The following is a 22,145-nucleotide window of genomic DNA, read 5'->3' as shown; positions in this document are numbered from 1 at the left end:
TAATAGTTCAGAAGCAATAAATCTATTATTAGTATCTCAAACTTTATCTCTAGTCATCAAGTCAGTTAACACAGAATGTTATGCAGACACCAAAAATGGACAATGTCAACAGCTAGAATATGGCTAGAAAATTGCAGTAACGGATGTTGATGTGTGTCTTCTGCTTACGTCTAAGTCATCAGTACCTTACTGGACAAAAATGGTCACTATCGTCATGTGCAAATAAAAACAAAGTCAACAGTGAAATAGAATGTGACCAGGAAACGGGCACCTCGAGCCACTGTAGGAGCAACGTCCAGTTCGTACGAAGTTCTTGATTTTTTTTTTTTTAAGATTTTATTTATTTGACACAGAGAGAGAGAGCGCGCACAAGCAGGGGGAGAGGCAGAGGGAGAAGCAGACTCCCCACTCAGCAGGGAGCCCAATTCAAGGCTCTATCCCAGGACCCTGAGATCATGGCCTGAGCCAAAGGCAGACACTTACCCGACTGAGCCACCCAGGCACCCAAAGTTCTTATTTTCTAAGTCACTACAAAAGCACCTTGGAACTGAATGTAGCTGAAAGGCGTTTGTGGATGTAACGTGGAGTCCTGTGACCACAGTGGGGCAGCAAGTCCCCAGCAGGGGCTGATGGTGGGGCTTCTCCATCGTGGGGCTCCTCCTGCAGGTCAGAAACTCCTGCGTCCATTGCTGTGCCTCCATTTGTATAAGTTACCTTACTGGTACACATTTGCACTCTATATTTAGTTATGTGAAAGCACATATAAAATCTAGACAAAGTTTTTTATTAATTTGAGAGAGCACACGCAGAGTGTGTGAGAACACGAGTAGGGGGAGCGGCAGGCAGAGGGAGAAGCAGACTCCCCACTGAGCAGGGAGCCTGACATGGGGCTGGATCCCAAAACCCTGGGATCATGACTGAGCCGAAGGCAGATGCGCAACCAACTGAGCCGACCTGGCGCCCCTAGACAAAGTTAATTTTTAAAAATAACCAAAGATTACCTTCCCTGCAAAGTGCGTAATTCCCTTTAAATGATCTCTTCTGAATTTCCCATTGTTTTCAGAAGTCCTCTTCCACAAAACAGCCAACTGTAGATGTCTCCTGTCCATTTTAGGACCAAAGACACTTTCCTTGCAATAAGAAGACCTTAGACTAAATCTGCATGGAAGCTCTCACCCGCATTCACGGGACAGTCTTGGTGATCACGTTAACACGTGTGTGTGGTGCTGGGCGTGAGGGCTTTTCTGCTTATTTTCCGCTGTTTTTCTCTGTACATTATTTCATAGACAGTGTAGGATTTTCCATGTCTTCAATCTTCCAATTTTGAAAGCTGCTTCATAGGGGGTTGTGGAAGCAAAATGAGGCAACTTATCTGTAAACTCTGGCAAAACTGTTTTTTATGGATTTTATAGCTCAACTAACAATATCATCTTTAGAGAAAGATCTACACATCTATACAGAAAAGTGATCTTAAGAAAAACTGAACCATTAAAACCTTATTATTGCTATTTGTTATTCAATTTTCTCTAGCTTACTTGTAAGTAAATGATAAATTATTTAACATAATATTAAACTTTCCAGATCATGGATTGTAAACTGTTTAAGAAAACAACTTCTGAAAAAATATATTCATTCATGACAATTCTGAATTTATATTGAAATGGAAGACCACACAATCTTTGTTTGTAGTAAATATGCCTATATGGTTGCTAAAGTTTGGTTTATAATTTCAATTTTAATAAAATTTTAAATTTTTATTGGAAAAGCTTCCCTTCTCAAAAGGACTTCATGTATTTTTATTTAAAAATAAACATAAAGCTCATGATTTTGTGTGGGACAAAGAAAAGTGGTCAGGGGAGCACCTTCTTTAAAGGCTATGAAAAGCTCCCCGAGCTACTACTTAGCACCTTCTAGACGCTTACCTTCGAAACGTGTCCACAGATCATTTGAATGAATGACTGGTATCAGTGTTTGTTCTGATTTTGACAATATGGTGGACAGATACAACAGATTTTTAGTGATTTTTGTCAATTTTATAAGGTCTTTCTACTTCCTCAGGACACCCTATAGATCTCGACGCACCAAGAGCCAGGTCTGTGTCTGGAGATAGTAGGTATAGTAGTAGAGGGAGTACTGCACCATCGTTAAGGGACAGGTCACTGTGGGAAGTAAACTGGCCTTGAGTAGGGTGACCAACTTGTCCCCACTCGCCTGGATGGGAAGTCCAGAGCAAACTGGACTTCCAGTTTGTGACAAACCGGTCACTCCACCTCTGACCCCATTTCCCCATCTGTGAAATGCAGATAGAGTAAGAGGCAACATCTTACCGGTACATCAAGAGCATGAAGCTCTCCTCCCAAGTACTAAGGCTACCCTTCCACCTTCCTGGCTCCCCTCGGTGAGCAACACGTGGCCCCCTGTATGCATCCGTTCCCGCGTAAGTTGCAGAGGTGCTGTGAGGACTAGCCATTAGGGTGCAGACTGCCCTGTAGAGAGCACAACACAGTGACACTATCATTGGTACTACTACTGAAGTGTTCAGCCCATTTCCTAGCAACAGTAAATGGCTGACAAATGTCTAGAAACACTGCCTAAAAACTAAAGTAAAAACGAGATTGGGGCTTGAGGCCGAGTTTTTCTTCTTTTTCTTAGTTATGTGTTGCTTTGTTTAGTGAACTCTTAAGAAATCTAGACCCACATAGTAATCACCAGATTGAAGGGGCGTAAGAGCAGGCAGGGGGCCGCATGTGCCTGGGAACTTGCCGGCTGCATCCGAGACAGCGCACCTACTGGCAGCCTCGAAAGAGAAGGTCAGCGAGGTATCAACTACAGCACAGCACTTCCAGAGCTCTTACCTCAAAAACCTTATAAAGAACAAGAGCCACGTGGACTTTCGCAAGGGAGATTAAACTAACCTGAATTTGAGGAAAGGATAATGTGCACCCAACACGGAGGAGGCCAGGTAGCAAATGGTTTCTTATAAGCAACAGCCCTTTCCTGGTAACTACGTGGACCATTCTAGAAGAGCTCTGGAAAACCATCTGTGCCCAAAAATACGAGTCCAGTGTGGAGATAGCAGCTGTGCAGGGTCTCTGTTTTTGCGGTTATCTGGTGATATGTGGACAAGGGTCTTCTGGTTCCCCATTGGCTTTTTGGGACCAGCCTGGCTTCTTCACAGAATATTTGTTTGGTCTGTGACAGAGGTGAAGGAAGAGTCAGCGGACAGGTGGGCTGATCTACACTATGCCGGTGTCCATGCTACGGGGCCAGCTCATCTTCAACCATAGTACCAGTGAGGCTACTGATTCCAGCACTGCCCTCGGACGCGGCCACCTCTGCTTGTCTGCCAGGCCTGTCTGACCCAGCCCTGCAAGCTTCCATCATGGTGCTGCTTGCCATCCAGATGTTTGCCCTGTAGCCCATGTTACAGCAGAAGCTGAAGGCACCTCCTCCCCACAACTCTGTGGCCCTCTCCCCGCCTTTTGCACTGGCAGCCTTGGGAGGCCTGCTGTGGCAGCCATCCTCTGGCCTTCTGCGGGGTTCCAGTTCACGCCTCTGCCCTTTCTAGGTCATTCACCTGCAGCTTTTTAAAGAAAATGTTCATGAGCCTTCAAGTGAAGCTGAGACCCAAGACGACGTGTCCAGATCCCTCAGCTGCATGAAAATGCCATTCCGTGATTAAGGCAAGCGGACAAACCAGGGTCTGACTGGAAGGCGGAGTCCCACTCCGGAAGCAGCACGCTGATGTGGAGGAGGGCAGGGGGGGAAACAGGGGTCAAAGGAAATCGTTAACCAGCGACCAGCACAACACAGAGACTCGGCATCAAAGGCTGAGCGACAGCAACACCACAATTAGAAATCAGAACTCCTCTGTCACAGTGGTTCTCGTCAGGGCGGATTCTGCTCCCAGGGACAGCGGACATTTCTGGCTGTTATGATGGGGGGCAGGGGGGGGAGCAGCAGGACCACTGACTTGGAACAGGTGGAGGCCGGGGGTGCTGCTCTAATACTGCAATGGACAGGTCCCCCCCAAATGCCAACAGAAACCCTGATTCACAAGACTAAAGAACGGTGGGTTAACCGCCCCTCCAGCACCCCCAAAACAGCAAACTGCCCACTGGCACCTCCAAACCTGGCCTCCACCACACTGACACTACCCAGCGCAGCCTCGATACAGGCAAGGTCGTGGCTACCCAACATCCGCTTTGACCATTTGGAGGCCCATATTACAGACACATCAAGAATCTCTAGCCACGTCTCTTGTGGGGACAGTGGTAACTCATTAGCCCTTTTGGGTTATGCTAACTTTCACAGTGACAAGTAATGTTTTTTAGCAAACAAGTGTGGAATCTACTTCCACATTTAGATTATTCTTGAGTCACAGTGACGTACCTGTTAAAAGAATTAAACGGTTCTGTTTGCAGTGGTATAACAAATTTTAATTCAAAATAGACACTCTGAAACAATAGGTTAAAAAAAAAATAAACTTCAACAAGCTCTTTTTGGATTTAAACAGAGCACACCAACAATCACAGACCAGTTTCACAACTGCCTCAAAAATGCACATTATAGCAATTACATGCAAGTATTCTATGTTTTAAAATCCATATGGTAACATCATCTTATTCCCCAGAGACTGTCACATCCTCTGAGTGTGCTGGACAGGTGCCTCTGCCGTATGTCACCAGGAATATGACTTAAGGTCTAAAGTGACTGGTCTCCATTGCTGGTTCTGGTGCTTTGAGTTATTCTGTGGTGGGGGGGGTAGGGGGGGACCCCAGAGGTTTAACTGTACAAAGGACAGGAATACAGTGGAGTTCTTTAGCAATACAGCATCCCATTAACCCAGACAACTGGGCCTATTTCTCCAGAACAAACATGTTCACCTCTAGGAAACTGTCAAAGATTTAATACACCAACATGGAGACGGCTCTTGCTCTACTCATTTCACTTTGTCCCCTGAAAACCTATGTCTACATTTCAGTTAGTATCCACACTCAGGGGTAAAAATTGTATTCCTGAGTAACATGGTCCTTCCCTTTCACTGGTTTATCAACAGCTAGGTTAGGAGTTTGTGTGTGTGTTCAGCATTTATTCTAAAGGCACTAAAAATTTATTGTCTTACTTTTGAATGGAGAAATGACTTACAACCGTATCAAAAAGGGGAGAAGTCTACACTGAGAAGTATTTCTGCATCTACCGAATTGCTTTATTTGTAAAATAACTCTTATGAGCTAAATAGCGGGCTTCAGATTCAGTATAATTTTAACAAAGGAAAACATTTGGTTTTCTAGAATTTATAATAAGACAACAGCTGCTAGGACAAACTTGAAGAAATGTAAATCAAAATCATAATCTAGTAAGCAAGTACCTTGCAAAGAAGAAAGCAGCGTAAGTTAATGCAGCACGTCCTCAGGGAACCACACGCAACAGCGGGGTGTGTACTCACTTCTCTCAGCACGGACGCTTACCATCTGCTGCTACATGTGAAGCTAACTGAGGAAGCTCAATGCAGTTAATCAAGTATTCTGAAACAAGCTGAAATTTCCTTAAACGAAAACACAAACATACAGATTTCAGTTTCCATCCTACCGTACTGACACTACTGGGAAACAAGACGTGCATGAAAGATCCAAGGATTTAATTTACATGACAGGGAAGAACTAAAATACTTGTTACAAAATCAAACTGCAGGAAACAATAAACTTGAAAGAACTATTCACTTCTTTTATATAGAAGTCTTTCTGAGCACCTGAAATAAATCTAAAGAGCAGCATAAAGACCACTGAAATTGATTAGTTCAACATACAGTGAAGAAAATAACATTTTTTTAAATCTCAATTGAAAAAAACCACTAATTATCTAGTACTTTAGATTTCCTAATTTGTTTTTTTACAAGTTTTGTGGCTCATACTCAAAGTTCAACCTGTGTTTAACATTTTTAAGTTCAGACATATCAAAGCCTAAAAGTACCGAAGGCTTGTGATTTTTTATTGCTTTCATGCAAATATATCTTCTTTTTCCAAAAAATGAAGCCACGTCGATTTTCCACACCCACAAGAGTGAAGAAAGAAGTTCTATTTCCTTTTTACTAGGATATGGTCTCTTGTGGAAATAATCTCTAAGAAATTGCTTTTTTTCTTCATAAGAACGGTCTTCATATTTTTTAGGATTTAATGCTAAAATCTGAAGAGCATCATCATTTACAAGCGGCCCCTCTGTCCTGATTTCATTCCTTTGTCTTTTCAAAGGCACCACACTCGCCACCTTTTCGGGAGCCAGGGCTGCATCGTTGCTGATGATGAGAGGTCGCTCCTCCACGTCCCTCTCGTCTTCTGCCCCCACGTGGCCATCAGGCAGCTTTCTCTTCACAGAAAAACTGGAGTCATGGATCACCTCACCGTTCACTAAGAGCACTTCGCTGTTCTCGATCAAGTTTGGCTGGATCTGGAGGTCTGAGCTACTGTCCTTTGGAGCACTTCTGCAGCGCAGCAGGTGGATGGCGATGGCTGCCAGGGTCATGTTGCCAGTGTAGACCCCACAGCAGTGGATGCACTTGAACGCCGGAGATTTCAGAATTGTATGGACAGTTGGTGTGATGTGATGTCTCTCCTTCAAATGCAACTCATACGCCTCAGTCGTCACAAAGGTGCCAAAGCAAAAGGGGCAAGTCAGTGCTTGTTTGCTGGGGCTCCCGGAGGCACTCTCTACCTGCGGCCTCACCTTAATGTACACGGGCACGAGTGACTTGGAGTGTATCCCAGCCAGGATTGCCAAGTAGACCTCCCGCTCCCCAAGCTCTTCCTTTGGCAATATGGTAATGAAATCAAGATGAGGAAACATCAGGTTGCCGTTAGCATCCAGATCCAACTGAAAGCCTTTGTTACTGTAATCCACAGGTAGTTTCTTCTTCCCTCGGTGCATAGTCCTACTGTGCTCTGAAAGACCTTTGATGTCATGGAAAGTGCACGGACAGAACAAGCACCCCAGGCCATGCATTAGCAAGTGATGGATAAGCTCTTCCTCGGACACCAAGCATTTGCAGGAGAGACACCGAACTGTTTTCTCTCTCATCCACTTTAAAAACGGTGCACACGCGGCCAGCTTTTCAGGCTCCAGTTTCTCAGCAGACCTAGATTCACTGTGCTTGTGAGCCACCTCCATATGAACCTGGTAGACGTTGGACGGGAAGAGCTCGTTGCAAACTGGACAGGTTTTCCACTGCTTCGCCTGTTTGAGCGCCTGGTTCGCTTCTGCCGCAGATGGAGAGGCCTGAACAAACATATTCTGAGTGGCGTTTACCACCACTGGAGGAGACGGCATGCCGGCCACGGAGCTGGCCACCTGGGGAGCTGTGCCCGACTGCAGCAGCTGGATGGGCATCTGGGGCGGGGGGACAGTAGCAACGCCTCCTGGAGGCACAGGCAAAGTGACAGACACGGGGGCAAGTGTGTATGTGGGAATCCCATTCACCTGTTTCCCTGTAGGAATGAGCTGTCTCAGAATAGAGCCTGACGTGAGGAACGCGGTGTTCTGAGAAGCGCCAGGTCTCACTGGCTGACTTGCAGGCAGGATGCTGGTGCTCACAGACTGGTTAAGTTGCAGGACCCCAGGTCTCACTGGCTGGCCCACAGGGAGCACCCCTGATACAACAGGCTGACTAAGCTGAAGAACACCAGAACTGATACCCTGGTTCACAGGCAGAACGCCTGACGAGACCGTCTGGGTGGGAGAGAGGAGCCCAGGTGGGACCACCTGGCCGGCAGGCAGCACCCTCAGTGGGACCGTCTGACCAGGAGGGAGAGCCCGTGGCGGGGCCGTCAGCCCGGTGGGGAGAACCCCTGGCAGGGCCGTCTGGCCAACGGGGAGAACCCCGGACTGGACCACCTGCCCAGCAGGGAGAACCCCAGAAGTGGCTGTCTGTCCTGAAGGGACAACGCCAGCAGGGGCCATCTGGCCTGCAGGAAGGACCCCCGGTGGGGCTGTCCGACTCACAGAAATCACCCCTGGCGAGACAGCCTGAAGCACCCCGGGGGTGACAGATGGACTGACAGGAAGGACGCCAGGCCCGGCAGGTCTGCTGACAGGAAGGACGCCAGGCCCCACAGGCTGGCCAAGGGGTAAAGCCCCGGGGCGGATGGTCTGGTTTATGGGGAGGACGCCAGTTCCAACAGACTTATTTACAGGTCCAACCGGCTGACTCAAGGGCAACACAGGAGGGTTTGCTGGCTGGGCAAGTGGGACTCCATGAGAAAGAAAGACTGGCTGGGGAGCGGAGGGAGGCAGAGGGCTGGAGACCAGAGTCACATGGGGCTGCGCCACGGCGGGTGGGGAGCGGGCGAGGCTCCCGGGAGCGCCCGAGGCGGTGGTCACTGGTGGGACCAGGGCCTGGCTCTGGCTGTTCTGTGGCAAGGTGAGACGAAAACAAGGGGGTGTGGCTGCGAGGCCAGGGGCGCTACTGTTCGGGGGTACAGCCAAAGGTGCCACTGGCTTCGGGGCAATGTGCATTTGCTTCAAAAGTCCAGGCTTCTTAATATGTTCTGAAATCACGGATCTCAGTTTATTCTCCAAATCCCTGTGTATGTCCGATGTCAAAATATGATACATTAAAGCATCCTGGCTGCTGGCATTGGCGTTGCATTTTTTACAATAATACTTGTCAGATGGTGGCATCTTCTCAGTAGAAAGGCTATCCTCGGTTTTCGGCTGTTCACCCATTTCCTCAGTTCGCAGGCCAAAGTAGGAGTTAATTAAGTAGTGAAAATGGGCTACCAGCACATGCTTCTTCATGCTGTAGTACAAAGTGTTTGAAAAGTTACACTTTAAACATGTAAAACTTATCACATCACTCCTCGAAGATTTAGTTTCACCTAAAATATTCACTGTGTAGTTCTGGACTTTCCGAACAGGTGCATGGAACATTCTGAAGTGCCTTCCCACAATTTTGGGTTGAGAAGAAAATACACAGTTTGGGCAAGGGATCACCAGCTCCTGATCAATTTCATCTTCATGGTAACGATGTAAATGATTTTTGAATGAGGTAAGCACTTTTGTAGAGTATTTACAGAGGCTACAACAGTATGGCTTTGTTCGATATCTCTGTTAAAAGAAAACAAAGTCAAGCATACTTTAATAAAAAAATCAGATGCTACACCCTCTACAGTTCACAAGTATATGATGCTTCTTCATTTAATGTGCTAGATAATGTAATACTACCACCCCTCACAGAACAGTGTTTTCCCTAACCAGGGAAAGCTTCTTCTTAAAGGGCCTACCTTTAAATATTGCCTCCACGCCAACTACTTGGTGCTGCCATTGTAACACAAAGCACCCACAGAAAACATGCACATCTCTGCGCATGGCTTTGTGCCAATACAACTACAGACACTAATTCAAATTTCATAGAACTTTATGTCACAAGACAGTACTCACTGCTTTCTTCTCAAACATCTAAAAATGAAGCAGCTATTCCTAAGCTGCAGACTGTACACACAGGACCTGGCCCACAGCACCTCGCTCGCTGACCCCTTCCAAGCCATCTCCTAAGCCACAATCTCGTTACTCCAGTAGAAGAAATTCACTCAATTCTCTGCAAGAGAAAGTTCATTTCTCCCCTTCTCATCCCACTTCCCATAGTTCCAATGTTGTTTTTACTCCAAACTCTAAAACCTCTAGAATTTATCTGCAAATAACCTAACATGCAAATTGTTAAACCCGTCATTACTTTTATTTCCCTCATTCCTAGAGAAGGTAAGAGCCACAGGGACAGTGCTTACCACATGCAAGTGTCCAGTAAACTATGTGACAAACAGGAAGGAAAGAGGGCTGGACCTAAGGCACTACAACAGCCCTGAGGGAGTTCCAGGTCAGAACACAGACCAACAATGCAGAATTCCTCTCTAGGGCAAACATGAGGGAATTCCACAAGCTTGGAGCATATGGACAGACATCTGTACAAGAGCTGGCTGGCTGAGAAATGCAATGTTAAACATCCAAAAATTTGCTGGTTTGTGAAGGTTTGAGAATCACGAAGTCTTTGGTCTCGTAAGTGTCCAGACCTTAGAGCTGGTGAACCACAGAACGCCTGGCCCTGGTTTCATGGAGGAAGAAGAGAAGACCCGGGCCGACTAAACGCTTCACCCGAGGTCCCGCCATCGGCGGTGGGAGAGACCTCTCTGCAACACTGCTTCTTGCTATAACAGTGGGTCACCCCGTCCTTCCTAAGCCTGTGCTCTCAAGTCCCCCCCCACACACACATATTCAGTAGTTTTCTCACTCCTATTCATACAGGTTTCCCTCTTGCCACAAGTCAGAGAAATCACCCAAATATGTTCAACAACATGGAATTATCTTCTCAGCAATTAGTAAAATCCCAGGTTCTGGCATTTCTGATAGGACCTAGAATAAACCTACAGCAACAGCCAACCCTAGACCACAAACTAAAAAAACAATAACCCATATTTCACTGATTCTAAAAGACCATCCCCCCCATATTTTACTATCTCAGAAATCTGAATATACCTTACAACTAACACTTCAAAGGTACAACACAGCTTAAATGAAGTATTGCTTTAGTATTATTAGAGGTTCATTAAAAAATGGTGTATCTCGGAACATAGGCAATAATTTTGTAGTAACGTACGGTAACAGATGGTGATTACACTTATCATGGTGAGCACTGAGAAATGTAAAGAGTTACTAAATCACAGTTGTGCATCTGAAACTATCATTGTATGTCAATTATACTTGAATTATACATTTTTTTAGATTTATTATTTAAGTAATCTCTACACCCAATGTGAGGCTCCAATTTACAACCCCAAAATGAAGAGTAGCATGTTCCACCAACTGAGCCAGCCAGGCATCCCAGTGATAATGGTGTGTTTTATACTGAAAGAAATACTATAGTAAAAAACCAGTTAGTCAATGAAAATTACACTCAATGAAAGAGCCAACAGAAATTACTAACAGCTGCATGTTACTGCTAGTGCTGAATAGATCTTTGGGTTAGGTAAAGATTTCTTAAATACGAAAACATAAACAAGATCCATAGAAGAAAAAATTGACAAACTGAACCTCATCAAAGCAAGAAAGCTTCTGCTCTGTAAAAGACACTGTTTAAAAAATAAAAAGACAAGCCACCGGCTAGGAGACAGTATTTGCAAATGTCATACCTAATAAAGGACTTGTATCCAGAATACATGTTGTAGACATGTTCAAGTCTCAATACGAAAAAAATAACGCAATGTTTAGCAAATGGGCAAAAGATATGAACACTTTACCAAAGAGGGCCTCCAGATGCCAGATAAACATATGAAAAGATGCTCAACATCATTAGTCACCAGGGAAATGCAAATTAAAGCCAGGGAAGGTGCCCCTACACACCTATTAAAAAGTGGAAAATAAGTGGATAAATCCATAAGCACCATAACCCAGCAGAATCAAGTCTAGCTTAGATGCAGAGTAACTAGACCTCCTACATCACTGGGCAAAATGGTAAAGCCACTTTGGAAAACAGTCTGGCAGTTTGTTATAAAGAGAAATATGTACTTATTTACTATATACAATCCAGCAATTTCAAGCCTAGGCACTTACCCAAGAGAAATGAAAGCCTATATTCCTATAAAAGGCCCCTGTGAAAGTTCCAGGATGAGTGATCACTCGGGAGCAAGGCAAGTGTGAGACCTGGGCCCTACTGGCAACAGAGGAAGAAAAATGACCAAGGCCAGATGCAGAACAGTAGAGTGAGGGGGACTGGGTGCTGGCAGCAATCCTTACCCTGGACATGCACCATCCCCCTGCCACTCAGTCTGAGGCTGCTTCCTCAGGTCCCAGACTGAGTTCTATTACCCAGTAGAACCTCAGCAGGTCTCTGTCCCCAAAACCCTAACATCTAACAAATCTCTTTTCTCTGAGCCCCTGAGGACCTCACTGTAGCATCGGCCACACATTCCAGCCTGAGTGCACATTTCTGCCACCGTAGGAACAAAGAGGAGTAAGGCAGTCATCTAGCCACAGCACAGTCTCTACCACACTGGGCAGTGGTGGTTTTTCTGAATATAGTATTTAATCAACAAATTCGATCTCTACTATTTCATACGGTTAACACTTTATGCCTAGGCCCTATTCACCCCAACAAAAACAAACATCTTAAGAAAAAAATACCTAACTTGTACCTATTTGTATCAGGGACTCAAAATGCTTTACCTACTTTGTAGCAGGTACTCAAAAAGTGTTTCTTGATGAAAAGCTTATAATTATATATTATTATACTGCATGTTACTTTAGAGGATCTTCTGAGAATTCAGAAGAGAAAAAGAGTGATACGTAAGATTCATGAAGTCAAGGTCTTCAAAGCAAGGCATATTTGAACAGCCATGTGCTGTTTCAAGCAGGAGAATAACCAAATCAAAGTGGTTTCAAGGCATCTTGCGGCAGGAGACCAACCGGTGGGACACAACCCAAAAGCAGAAAAGTGGAACACAGGAGGACTGTTGGCAACAGAAGTGTTTTTAAAGAAAACTGTGACAGAACAATGATTGACTTGTAATAGGAAAAAAATTTTTAAAGCCAAAAGTCCCAAGGCCAACACGGCTTGGACAAATGGAGGGGAGGGTGGTGGAGACGGGGACACAGTTAAAGCAAACCCGAGACATGCTGAGCTTGATACTGATGAAGGTGCCAGTGTTATGGATGGCTGGGTGGCAGGAAAGGTTTTCCAGAAGAAAACACTTTAATAAGCATAATTTAGTTTCAATCTGCTTAGGTTTGAGGTCTCCAATTATTATAAACTGTGTTCCTCATCTCAAAGATCCATTTTTTTTTTTTAAGATTTTATTTATTTGAGAGGGAGAGAGAGAGAACACACAGGAGCAGGGGGAGGGGCAGAGAGAGAAGCAGACTTCCCATTGAGCAGGAGCCTGACATGGGGCTTGATCCCAGAACCTGGAGATCATGACCTGAGCCAAAAGCAGAGGCTTAACCAACTGAGCCACGCAAGCGCCCCATCAAAGATCAATGAAGCTTCTGAAACCAGGATGAACCTTCATCATACATAATGACATGGCAATTCTTTTTTACTCAGAATAGTTATAAATCCAAGGCCCTTCTTACATGAGTGGCATCTTATGATCAAGGACAAATAGTTTCACTACATCACATTATCAACTTTATATACAGAAAACTCTCAAAGTAACAATGATTCTTTACTATAAAGCGTTTAAACTTTGTTTTTCTTTTTCCCGCCTCCCCCTTCCTTATTGATCCCAGTAACGTGTGATGTTCCCCAGAACTGAAGTGACACTTACCCCCAACTTCTGAGGAAATATAAAAATCAAATACAAAAATACATACCACTTTCTTTCCAGAAGGTTCCCAGAGAGAAATATCTCCCCATGATGTGTTAAAGAAGTACTTCTCTCCTGGATCAAAGCCTTTGAGGTCCTTTTAAAAAGGGAGAAAAAGAGAGATCATTAAGCAATTTCAGAAGATAAAGAAATATTTAATAACCTGAAGGGATTATTTAGCACCTAAGAAATCTGCATGGGAAAGTGAAATGAAAACACAGCCCATGAACAGACTATGGCAAAGCACCCATAAAGCACGAGAAAGGAGGAAAAGGCTGAAATAATCCATTTAAAGTTTTAAATTATAAAAATTATAGTTTTATAAGAAATAAACAGGTGAGATTTCCCACCAATAATTTTTAAAAGATCAAAGCTGCATGAGTGAATGCCGTCTTCCATCAGTGGTGAGTACTTGGAGGATTTGCCAGGGAGAGTATGAAGTGGGAGCTCCCAGTGTGTGCCTGACCAAGGACACCCAGAGTCAGCCCTGCGGAGGGCGGTGTGGACAAGGGTGTGGCTAACACAACAGAAAGGGGGTGAGAATAGGGTGGAGGGTGTTGGACACTGAGAACTGAACAATCAGATGCAATGGGGTTCACAATTAATCCTGGGTTAAACAAACCAAGTGTAAAACATATTTGGGGGAAACTGGAGAGATCTGAATATGGACTGGGTGTTAGTAAGAAAGACACACATTTAATGACAGAGAAAGATGAAAGTAACTGAGAAAGTAATAAAAAAGCTGAACAAGATGTTAATAGTGGTAATCTCTGAATGGCAGGAACATGGCATTTTAAATTTTATTTTCTAAAGAAATGACTACCTGTACTTTCTAACTTTCACAGTTTATATTGCCGTTTTTATAATAAAGATTGGTAATATAAAAAAGAATCAGTTAAGCCAGATAATAATATAACAATTGCCTTGAAATATACCTATGCTAATACACTGCTTACCAACTCAACTCAGAACTAGAGAAAAGTACAAATTATTATAAGGATTTATTTATTTTTTTTTTAACGATTTTATTTATTTGACAGAGAGACACAGCGAGAGAAGGAACACAAGCAGGGGGAGTGGGAGAGGGAGAAGCAGGCTTCCTGCGGAACAGAGAGCCCAATGCAGGGCTCAATCCCAGGACCCTGAGCCGAAGGCAGATGCTTAACAACTGAGCCACCCAGGCTTCCCTATTATAAGGATTTAAATTGGAAATAACGTACTCTGAGGTTTATAATATATATAGAAGTAAACTATATGGTAACAACACAAAAGCTGGAATGGGAAACAAAAGCCTAGTATTGTAAGGTTCTTTTTTTTTTTTTTAAAGATTTTATTTATTTATTTGAGAGAGAGAATGAGATAGAGAGAGAGCATGAGAGGGGAGAGGGTCAGAGGGAGAAGCAGACTCCCTGCTCAGCAGGGAGCCTGATGCGGGACTCGATCCCGGGACTCCAGGATCATGACCTGAGCCATAGGCAGTCGCTTAACCAACTGAGCCACCCAGGCGCCCTCTTTTTTTTTTTTAATTTTTATTTATTTTTTAAGTAATCTCTACCCCACCCCACATCGGGCCCAAACTCATAATCCCAAGGTTCAAGAGTCGCACGCTCCAACTGAGCCAGCCAGGCGACACTTCTAAAGTTCTTATATGTGAAGGAGTATATTAGAAAGGTAAACAAATACATATAGCTAATAAGCCAACAATGGAGATAAAATGGAATCATGAAAAATATTCAATCCAAAAGAAAGCAAAGAATAAAAAAAAACCAAAACAGAAAATTCAAGTAAAAATAAACAGAAAGACAGGAGATTCAAACTCAACCATATCAATAACCATTAATTAATATTAAATAACAGGGGCTGGAAACCTTTTCTTTTTTTCTTTTTAAGATTTTTATTTATTTATTTGACAGAGAGAGACAGCAAGAGAGGGAACACAAGCCGGGGGAGGGGGAGAGGGAGAAGCAGGCTCCCCGCCAAGCACGGGGAGCCTGATGTGGAGCTTGCATCGATCCCAGCACCCTGAGATCATGACGTGGCCAAAGGCAGACGCTTAACGACTGAGCCACCCAGGCGCCCCTGCAAACCTTTCTTGAACTAAAAGCCAGATAATAAATATTTAGAGCTTTGCCAGCCATTCAAGCTCTCACACAACCCAGTGCCACCATCAGGCACAAAAGCAGCCATAAACACTAACAAGCATGGCTACATTCCAAAAACGTTTATTTACAAAATAGCAAGCCAGGTTTGTCCCACAAACCATAGTTTGCCTACCCCTGGTCTAAATACTTAAATTAGGAGGCATAGGCTATCAGACTGGGCAAACGAAAACAAGATCCAATTACATGCTATCTACAAAAATCTCACTTTAAATATAAAGACATAGACACATGAAAGGTGAAAGAAAGAGATGTGTCGTGCTATTAATCAAAAGAAAGCTGGAGGAATTACATTACCACCACACAAAGTAGACTTCAGGGGGAAGAAAGAATATTAACATGGATAGGAAGTCACTTCATAATGGTAACAGGGTCAATTCGTTAGCAGGACAAAGCAATCCAAACACGTATGCACTTTAGAAAGAGAAAGTACATGAAGCAAAAACTGAATTGAAAAGAGAAATAATCAAATCCAAATTTATAGTTGGGGACGTCAACACGCCCTCTTCTCTCAGTGAGTGGTAGGACACTCACACAAAAATCAGGAAGGTCAGAAAGGACCAAACACAATCAACCAACCTGACCTAACACTGACAGACCTCTCTACCCAATAACAGCAAATAAACATGAAACATTTACCAAGACAGAGCTTATGCAGAGCCATAAAGTAAGTCTCAATAAACTTAAAAGGACTAAAATAATTATGAAGTATGGTCTCCAACTCAAGCAAAATTAAAGAAATCTGTAACACAAGGTATATAGAAAATCCCCTAATCCTAGAAATTAAACAACTTACTTCTAATCCATGGATCAAAGAAGAAATCAGGAGCGAAATTAGACAGTATTTCAAAACTGAATGAAAGTGGAAACATAGTAAAATCAAGTTTGTGGGATGCTCCCCCTGCTTGTGTTCCCTCTCTCACTGTCTGTCAAATAAATAAATAAAGTCTTAAAAAAAAAAAAAACCCAACTCTAGATTGCTTTGTTAGGAATTCTAAACATTTACAGAAGAGGGGCGCCTGGGTGGCTCAGTCGTTGGGCGTCTGCCTTCGGCTCAGGTCATGATCCTGGAGTCCCGGGATCGAGTCCCGCATCGGGCTCCCCGCTCGGCAGGGAGTCTGCTTCTCCCTCTGACCCTCTTCCCTCTCGTGCTCTCTCTCATTCTCTCTCTCAAATAAATAAATAAAATCTTTAAAATAAATAAATAAATAAATAAACATTTACAGAAGAAAATATCAATTCACAAACTTCCAGAAAATAAAGAGGAAGAAACGATTCCCAGTTCATTCCATGAGGCCAGAATTACCCTGACACCAAAACTAGACAAAGATACTACAAAAAACTGAAACTACAGACCGTATCACTCATGAATACAGATGCAAAAATCCTTAACAAACATTCTACAAATCAACCCAACATATAAAAGAACCAAGCAGAATTTCTCCCAGAGATACAGATTGGTTTAAGAGTTTATTTTTTAAAAAAGAAAATCAAACCACGTTGTTCACTATATTAGACTTAAAAAAGACAATTATCTTGATACAGAAAAATCACTTTAACAAAATTCAACATCTAGTCACAATTTTTGCTCTCACCAAGGTAGGAGTAAGGAACTTCCTCAACCTGAAAAAGGGATCTACAGAGAAGATGCAGCTAATAATCACACTGTACGGTAATATAATAAACATTCTTACTGCCAGTGTAATACAGCTTTATTTCCAAAAATTTTTTTAAAGATTGTATTTATTTATTTGACAGAGAGAGAGAGAGAGAGAGAGCGCGCGCACAAGTAGGCAGAGTGGCAGGGAGACGGAGAAGCAGACCCCCACTGAGCAGAGAGCCCGCCATGGGGCTCCATCACAGGACCCTGAGATCATGACCTAAGCCCAAGGCAGCTGCTTAACTGACTAAGCCACCCAGGTGCCCCTTTATTTCAAAATTTTTTAAAAAACCAATACCACCAAATGGTAAGTAAGGGTACGACTGAAACCCTCACACAGTACTGACAGGAATGTAGAATCATATAGTAGCCATTTCCTATAAAACTAAACAGATGTTCACAAAAATACTTTTATAAGGAGAAACTTATTCATAATGACTAAAAACTGGTCCACCATCAGGAGAAAAGACCAATAAACTAATCCACCCATGTAATGGAATATTGCAACCACACGGAAAAATCCCACACAGGAGCAATTATAATTTCATTTACATAAAACTGCAGAACAGGCAAATCTAATCTACAGTACAAAATTTCAGAACACTGGTAGCCAGTGGGGTGGGGACAAGGCCTGACCGAAACAGGGCTTGAGGAGAACCTTCCGGAGTGATAGAACTGTCCTTATCTTGATGGGAGACTTGTATTACAGGAGGGTGTGCACGTCAAAAAATCATCATTTGGAGAAACAAGTGCATTTCTTTTCTATCAATCTATCTATCTATCTATCTATCTATCTATCTATCTATTTGACAGAAAGAGTCACAGCGAGAGAGGGAACACAAGCAGGGGGGGCAGGAGAGGGAGAAGCAGGCCTCTTGCTGAGCAGGGAGCCCGATGCGGGGCTCGATCCCAGGACCCTGAGATCATGACCTGAGCCGAAGGCTCAGCCTAACGACTGAGCCACCCAGGCGCCCCATGGAGAAACTTAAGTGCATTTCACAGCATATAAATTCCTTCTCCCCACCCTGCCCAAAAAGCTAACAAACACTAAACTCTAGTGACACGTATGCTGAAAGAAGGTAAGGGTAAAATGTACTATTGCTGCAACTTTCTTTGAAATGCACAAAAAATAAGATAGAATGATGGGCTAAATTCAAACACATAAGTGTTTAATATATATAACTGTTTATATGTACATACATGTAATTGTTTTACAGGGGACTGTATAAATATATTTATGCATACACACATATATAAATGATAATTCCATAGAATTTGGGTGTAGGTAGATGGGTTTTCACTGTGTAACCCTTTCAACATTTCTGTAGATTTTAATTTTTTATAAGAAAATACTGGAAAAGGAAGAAAGAAACAGCAATGTTTTGTCCCAGGAGATAAGAGAAGGGGGTTTAGGGGAAGCAGTGTTCTCCAATGCCAGATGCAGCCACCCCCCTGCAAAAAAAAGCTAGTAAGAAAGAAAAAAAAAAACTATTAGGAAATAAATAGAATATACTAAACATATTTCAATATATTTTTATAGATAAGATGTAGAAACAGGTTAATAAATTTTTGAATACCTCTTTATACATATATAGGTCTCTAAAGATTGCTAGCTATAGGGGCTGGGCTCAGGACACGACAATTTGTAAGCACTGGTTTAAATGTCTCAATCTAATCTATGACTTGATGCACAGAAGTTAAGTGTAGGGTCACCTGCAAAAATGGGGCCACTCTGAACAGGACAGCAAAGAAATAAACTTGATACAGTGAAGAGCCAAGAATAAGTACCTAAATAAACAGAAAGACATTCTATTCATGGGAAGGGATATTGTTCAGATATCAATACTACCCAAAGTGACCTACAACACAATCCCTATCAAAATTCCAATTCTCTTCTGCAGAAATGGAAAACCGAATCCTCAAATTCATATGGAATTGCAAGGGGTCCCAAATAGCCAAAACAATACTGAAAGGAAAAAAAAAAAAAAGAACAAAGTTGGAAGGCTCACACCTCCCGATTTCAAAAGTTACTACAAAGGTACAGTAATGATCAGTGTAGGGGCACCTGGCTGGCTCATTCAGTGGAGCATGTGACTCTTGATCTTGGGGCTGTACGTTCAAGCCCAGGTTGGGTATAGAGATTACTTAAAAATAAAATCTTAAAAAAAAAAAAAGTGTAGTACCAGCATAAGGACATACAGACCAATCAAACAGAATTGAGAGCCCAGAAATAAACCCAAGCTTCCATGGCCAACTGATTTTTGACAAGGATGCCAAGTCCATTCAATGAGGGAAAAACAGTATCTTCAATAAATGGTGCTGGGACAATGAATTTCCACAGGCAAAAGAACAAAGTTGGACTCCTACTTCACACCACATTCAAAAATTAATTCAAAATGGATCAATGAGGGGTGCCTGGGTGGCTCAGTCAGTTAAGCGTCTCCCTTCAGCTCAGGTCATGATCTCGGGGTCCCGAGATCAAGCCCCATGTCGGGCTCCCCCTGCTCTGTGGGGAGTCTGCTTCTCCCTCTCCCTCTGCCCCTCCCCCTGCTCCTTCTCTCTCTCTTGCTCATTCTCTCTCTCAAATTAATAAATAAAATCTTTAAAAAAATGGATCAATGATTTAAACAAAAAGAAATACAACCATAAACCTCTTAGAAGAAAATATACAAAAGAAAAAAAAAAAAAAGAAAATATATAAAAGAATCTTCATGACTGGATTTGGCAATGGGTTCTCAGATATGACATAAAAAGCACCAGCAACAACAATAACAAAAATAGGTAAACTGGACTTTTTCAAAATTTAAAATCTTTTTGCATTGAAAGATACTATCAAGAAAGTCAAAAGAAACCTACAGAATGGGAGAAAATATCCGCAAATCATATCTAATGAGAGTTTAACCATCCAGAATAAAGAACTGCAATTCAACAACAGAAAGACAAATAATCCAATTAAAAACTGGGTAAAGGATTTAAACAGAAATCTCTGAGGAGGGTATACAAATGGCCAAAAAAACACATGAAAGATGCTCAACATCATTAGCCACTAAGATGGCAAGGGAGTAGGGGAGAAAAAGAGGAAGGGGAAAAAAACAGAGAAAATAGCAAGTGTTGGGTGCCTGGGTGGCTCAGTCCTTCGGCTCAGGTCGTGATCCCAGGGTCCTGGGATCGAGCCCCGCATCGGGCTCCCTGCTCGGCGGGAAGCCTGCTTCTCCCTCTCCCACTCCCCCTGCTTGTGTTCCTGCTCTCGCTATCTCTATCAGATAAATAAATATTAAAAAAAAAAAATAGCAAGTGTTGGCAGGGATGTTGACAAAGTGGGCCCCTCACACACTGCTGGCCAGAGTGGAGAAGGGTGAAGCCACTGTGGAAACAGGCTGGTAGTTCCTCAAAAAGCTAAACATAAAATTACATGACCTAGCAATTCTACTCCTAGGTATATACCCAAAAAAATGAAAACAGGGGCTCAAATAGATACTTGTCAGCCAAAGTTCACTGCAGCATCCTTCACAATAGCCAAAACATGGGATCAACCCAAATGTATAACAAGGGATGAAGTACTCAACAAAATGTGGTGTATTCATACAATGGATATGATTTAGCCACAAAAAGGCATTACATTTTGATACATGCTACAACATGGATGAAGCTTGAAAACATTAACATAAGTGAAATAAGCCAGACACAAAAAAATTCCACTTACATGAAACATCTACAGTAGGCAAATCGAGCTGGGGTAGACTATAGGTTACCAGGGGCTGGGGTAGAAAGGATGGGAGTTACTGTTTCATGTTTAGAGGTGATGAAAATTTTGGAAACACAGTGGGCCCTTAAACAACACAGGTTTGAACTGCACAAGTCCACTTACACACAGACTTTTTTCTTTTTTTTTTTTTTTTTTTTTTTTTTTTTTAAAGATTTTATTTATTTATTTGACAGAGAGAGACAGTGAGAGCAGGAACAGAAGCAGGGGGAGTGGGAGAGGGAGAAGCAGGCTTCCCGCTGAGCAGGGAGCCCGATGTGGGGCTCGATCCCAGGACCCTGGGATCATGACCTGAGCCAAAGGCAGACGCTTAACGACTGAGCCACCCAGGCGCCCAGACTTTTTTCCTTAATGAATATACATAAAGTATTATAAATGCATATTCTTAGATTTCTTAACATTTTCTTTCCTCTAGCTTACTTTATTGTAAGAACACAGTATATAATACATATAACATACATTGGTTGACTGTTGATGCTGTCAGTAAGGATTCTGGGCAACAGTGGACTATTAGCTAAGTTTGGGGGGGGAGTCAAAAGTTATACCCGGATTTGACTGTGTAGAGGAAGGTGGGGTCAGTGCTCCTAACCCCTCATGAAGTTCAGGGGTCATATGTAGATACTGCAGATAGTTGTAAAACAGTGTGAACACTATTAATGCTAATGAACTGTGTACTTAAAAATGGGAAAGATGACAAATTTATTATATATATTTTATCATAATAAAAAATATCTTTAAATATGCTTGGAAGATTTAAGAGAAAAAAGTGGGCAAAATATTTCATTACTTTATACTGATTGCATACTGAAATATTTTTAACATATGAGATTAAATAAACTAAATTATTAAATATTTTTAAAAAATCTGGGGGTGCCTGGGTGGCTCAGTCAGTTAAGCATCTGCCTTTGGCTGTCTTTGGCTCAGGTCATGATCCCAAGGTTGTGGGTTCGGGCCCCCAGCCAGGGTCCCTGCTTAGCAGGGAGTCTGCTTATCCTTCTTCCTCTGCCACTCACTGGTGCTCTCTCTTGCACAGGCTCTCTCCCGCACACGCATCCACACACTGTCTCTCTCAGATAAATAAATAAAATCTTAAAAAAAAAAAGTCTGAGAGGGTCTTCGAAAATACCAGTGAGGGCTTCTCCAGGAAGGAGAAGTCACAGGACTAGCGAAGCTACACAGGGCCCTATGCTCAGACAGGCCAGTGCTGGGGTTTAACG

General features: G+C 42.9%; 1 protein-coding gene across 4 annotated transcripts in view; it reads right to left on the bottom strand.

The window, feature by feature from the left end:
• Positions 1 to 4,415: 4,415 nt before the first annotated feature.
• The window catches only part of ADNP2 (ADNP homeobox 2), a 31,581-nt gene continuing 13,851 nt past the window's right edge, over positions 4,416 to 22,145 (bottom strand). For all 4 annotated transcript variants that reach the window (XM_027600786.2, XM_027600784.2, XM_027600785.2 and 1 more), the window contains 2 exons: positions 13,354 to 13,443; positions 4,416 to 9,099 (listed from right to left, as the gene is read on the bottom strand). In XM_027600786.2, the coding sequence (XP_027456587.1) occupies positions 5,893 to 9,099; positions 13,354 to 13,443 (3,297 nt within the window). In that variant the 3' untranslated portion in view covers positions 4,416 to 5,892. The remainder of the gene's footprint in view (positions 9,100 to 13,353; positions 13,444 to 22,145) is intronic.

The sequence above is a fragment of the Zalophus californianus genome, chromosome 14 (assembly GCF_009762305.2).
Source record: "Zalophus californianus isolate mZalCal1 chromosome 14, mZalCal1.pri.v2, whole genome shotgun sequence".
In the NCBI taxonomy this organism is placed as follows: Eukaryota; Metazoa; Chordata; class Mammalia; order Carnivora; family Otariidae; genus Zalophus; species Zalophus californianus.
Note: the sequence above shows the minus strand (reverse complement) of the source record. Positions and strands in the feature narration are given on the sequence as shown.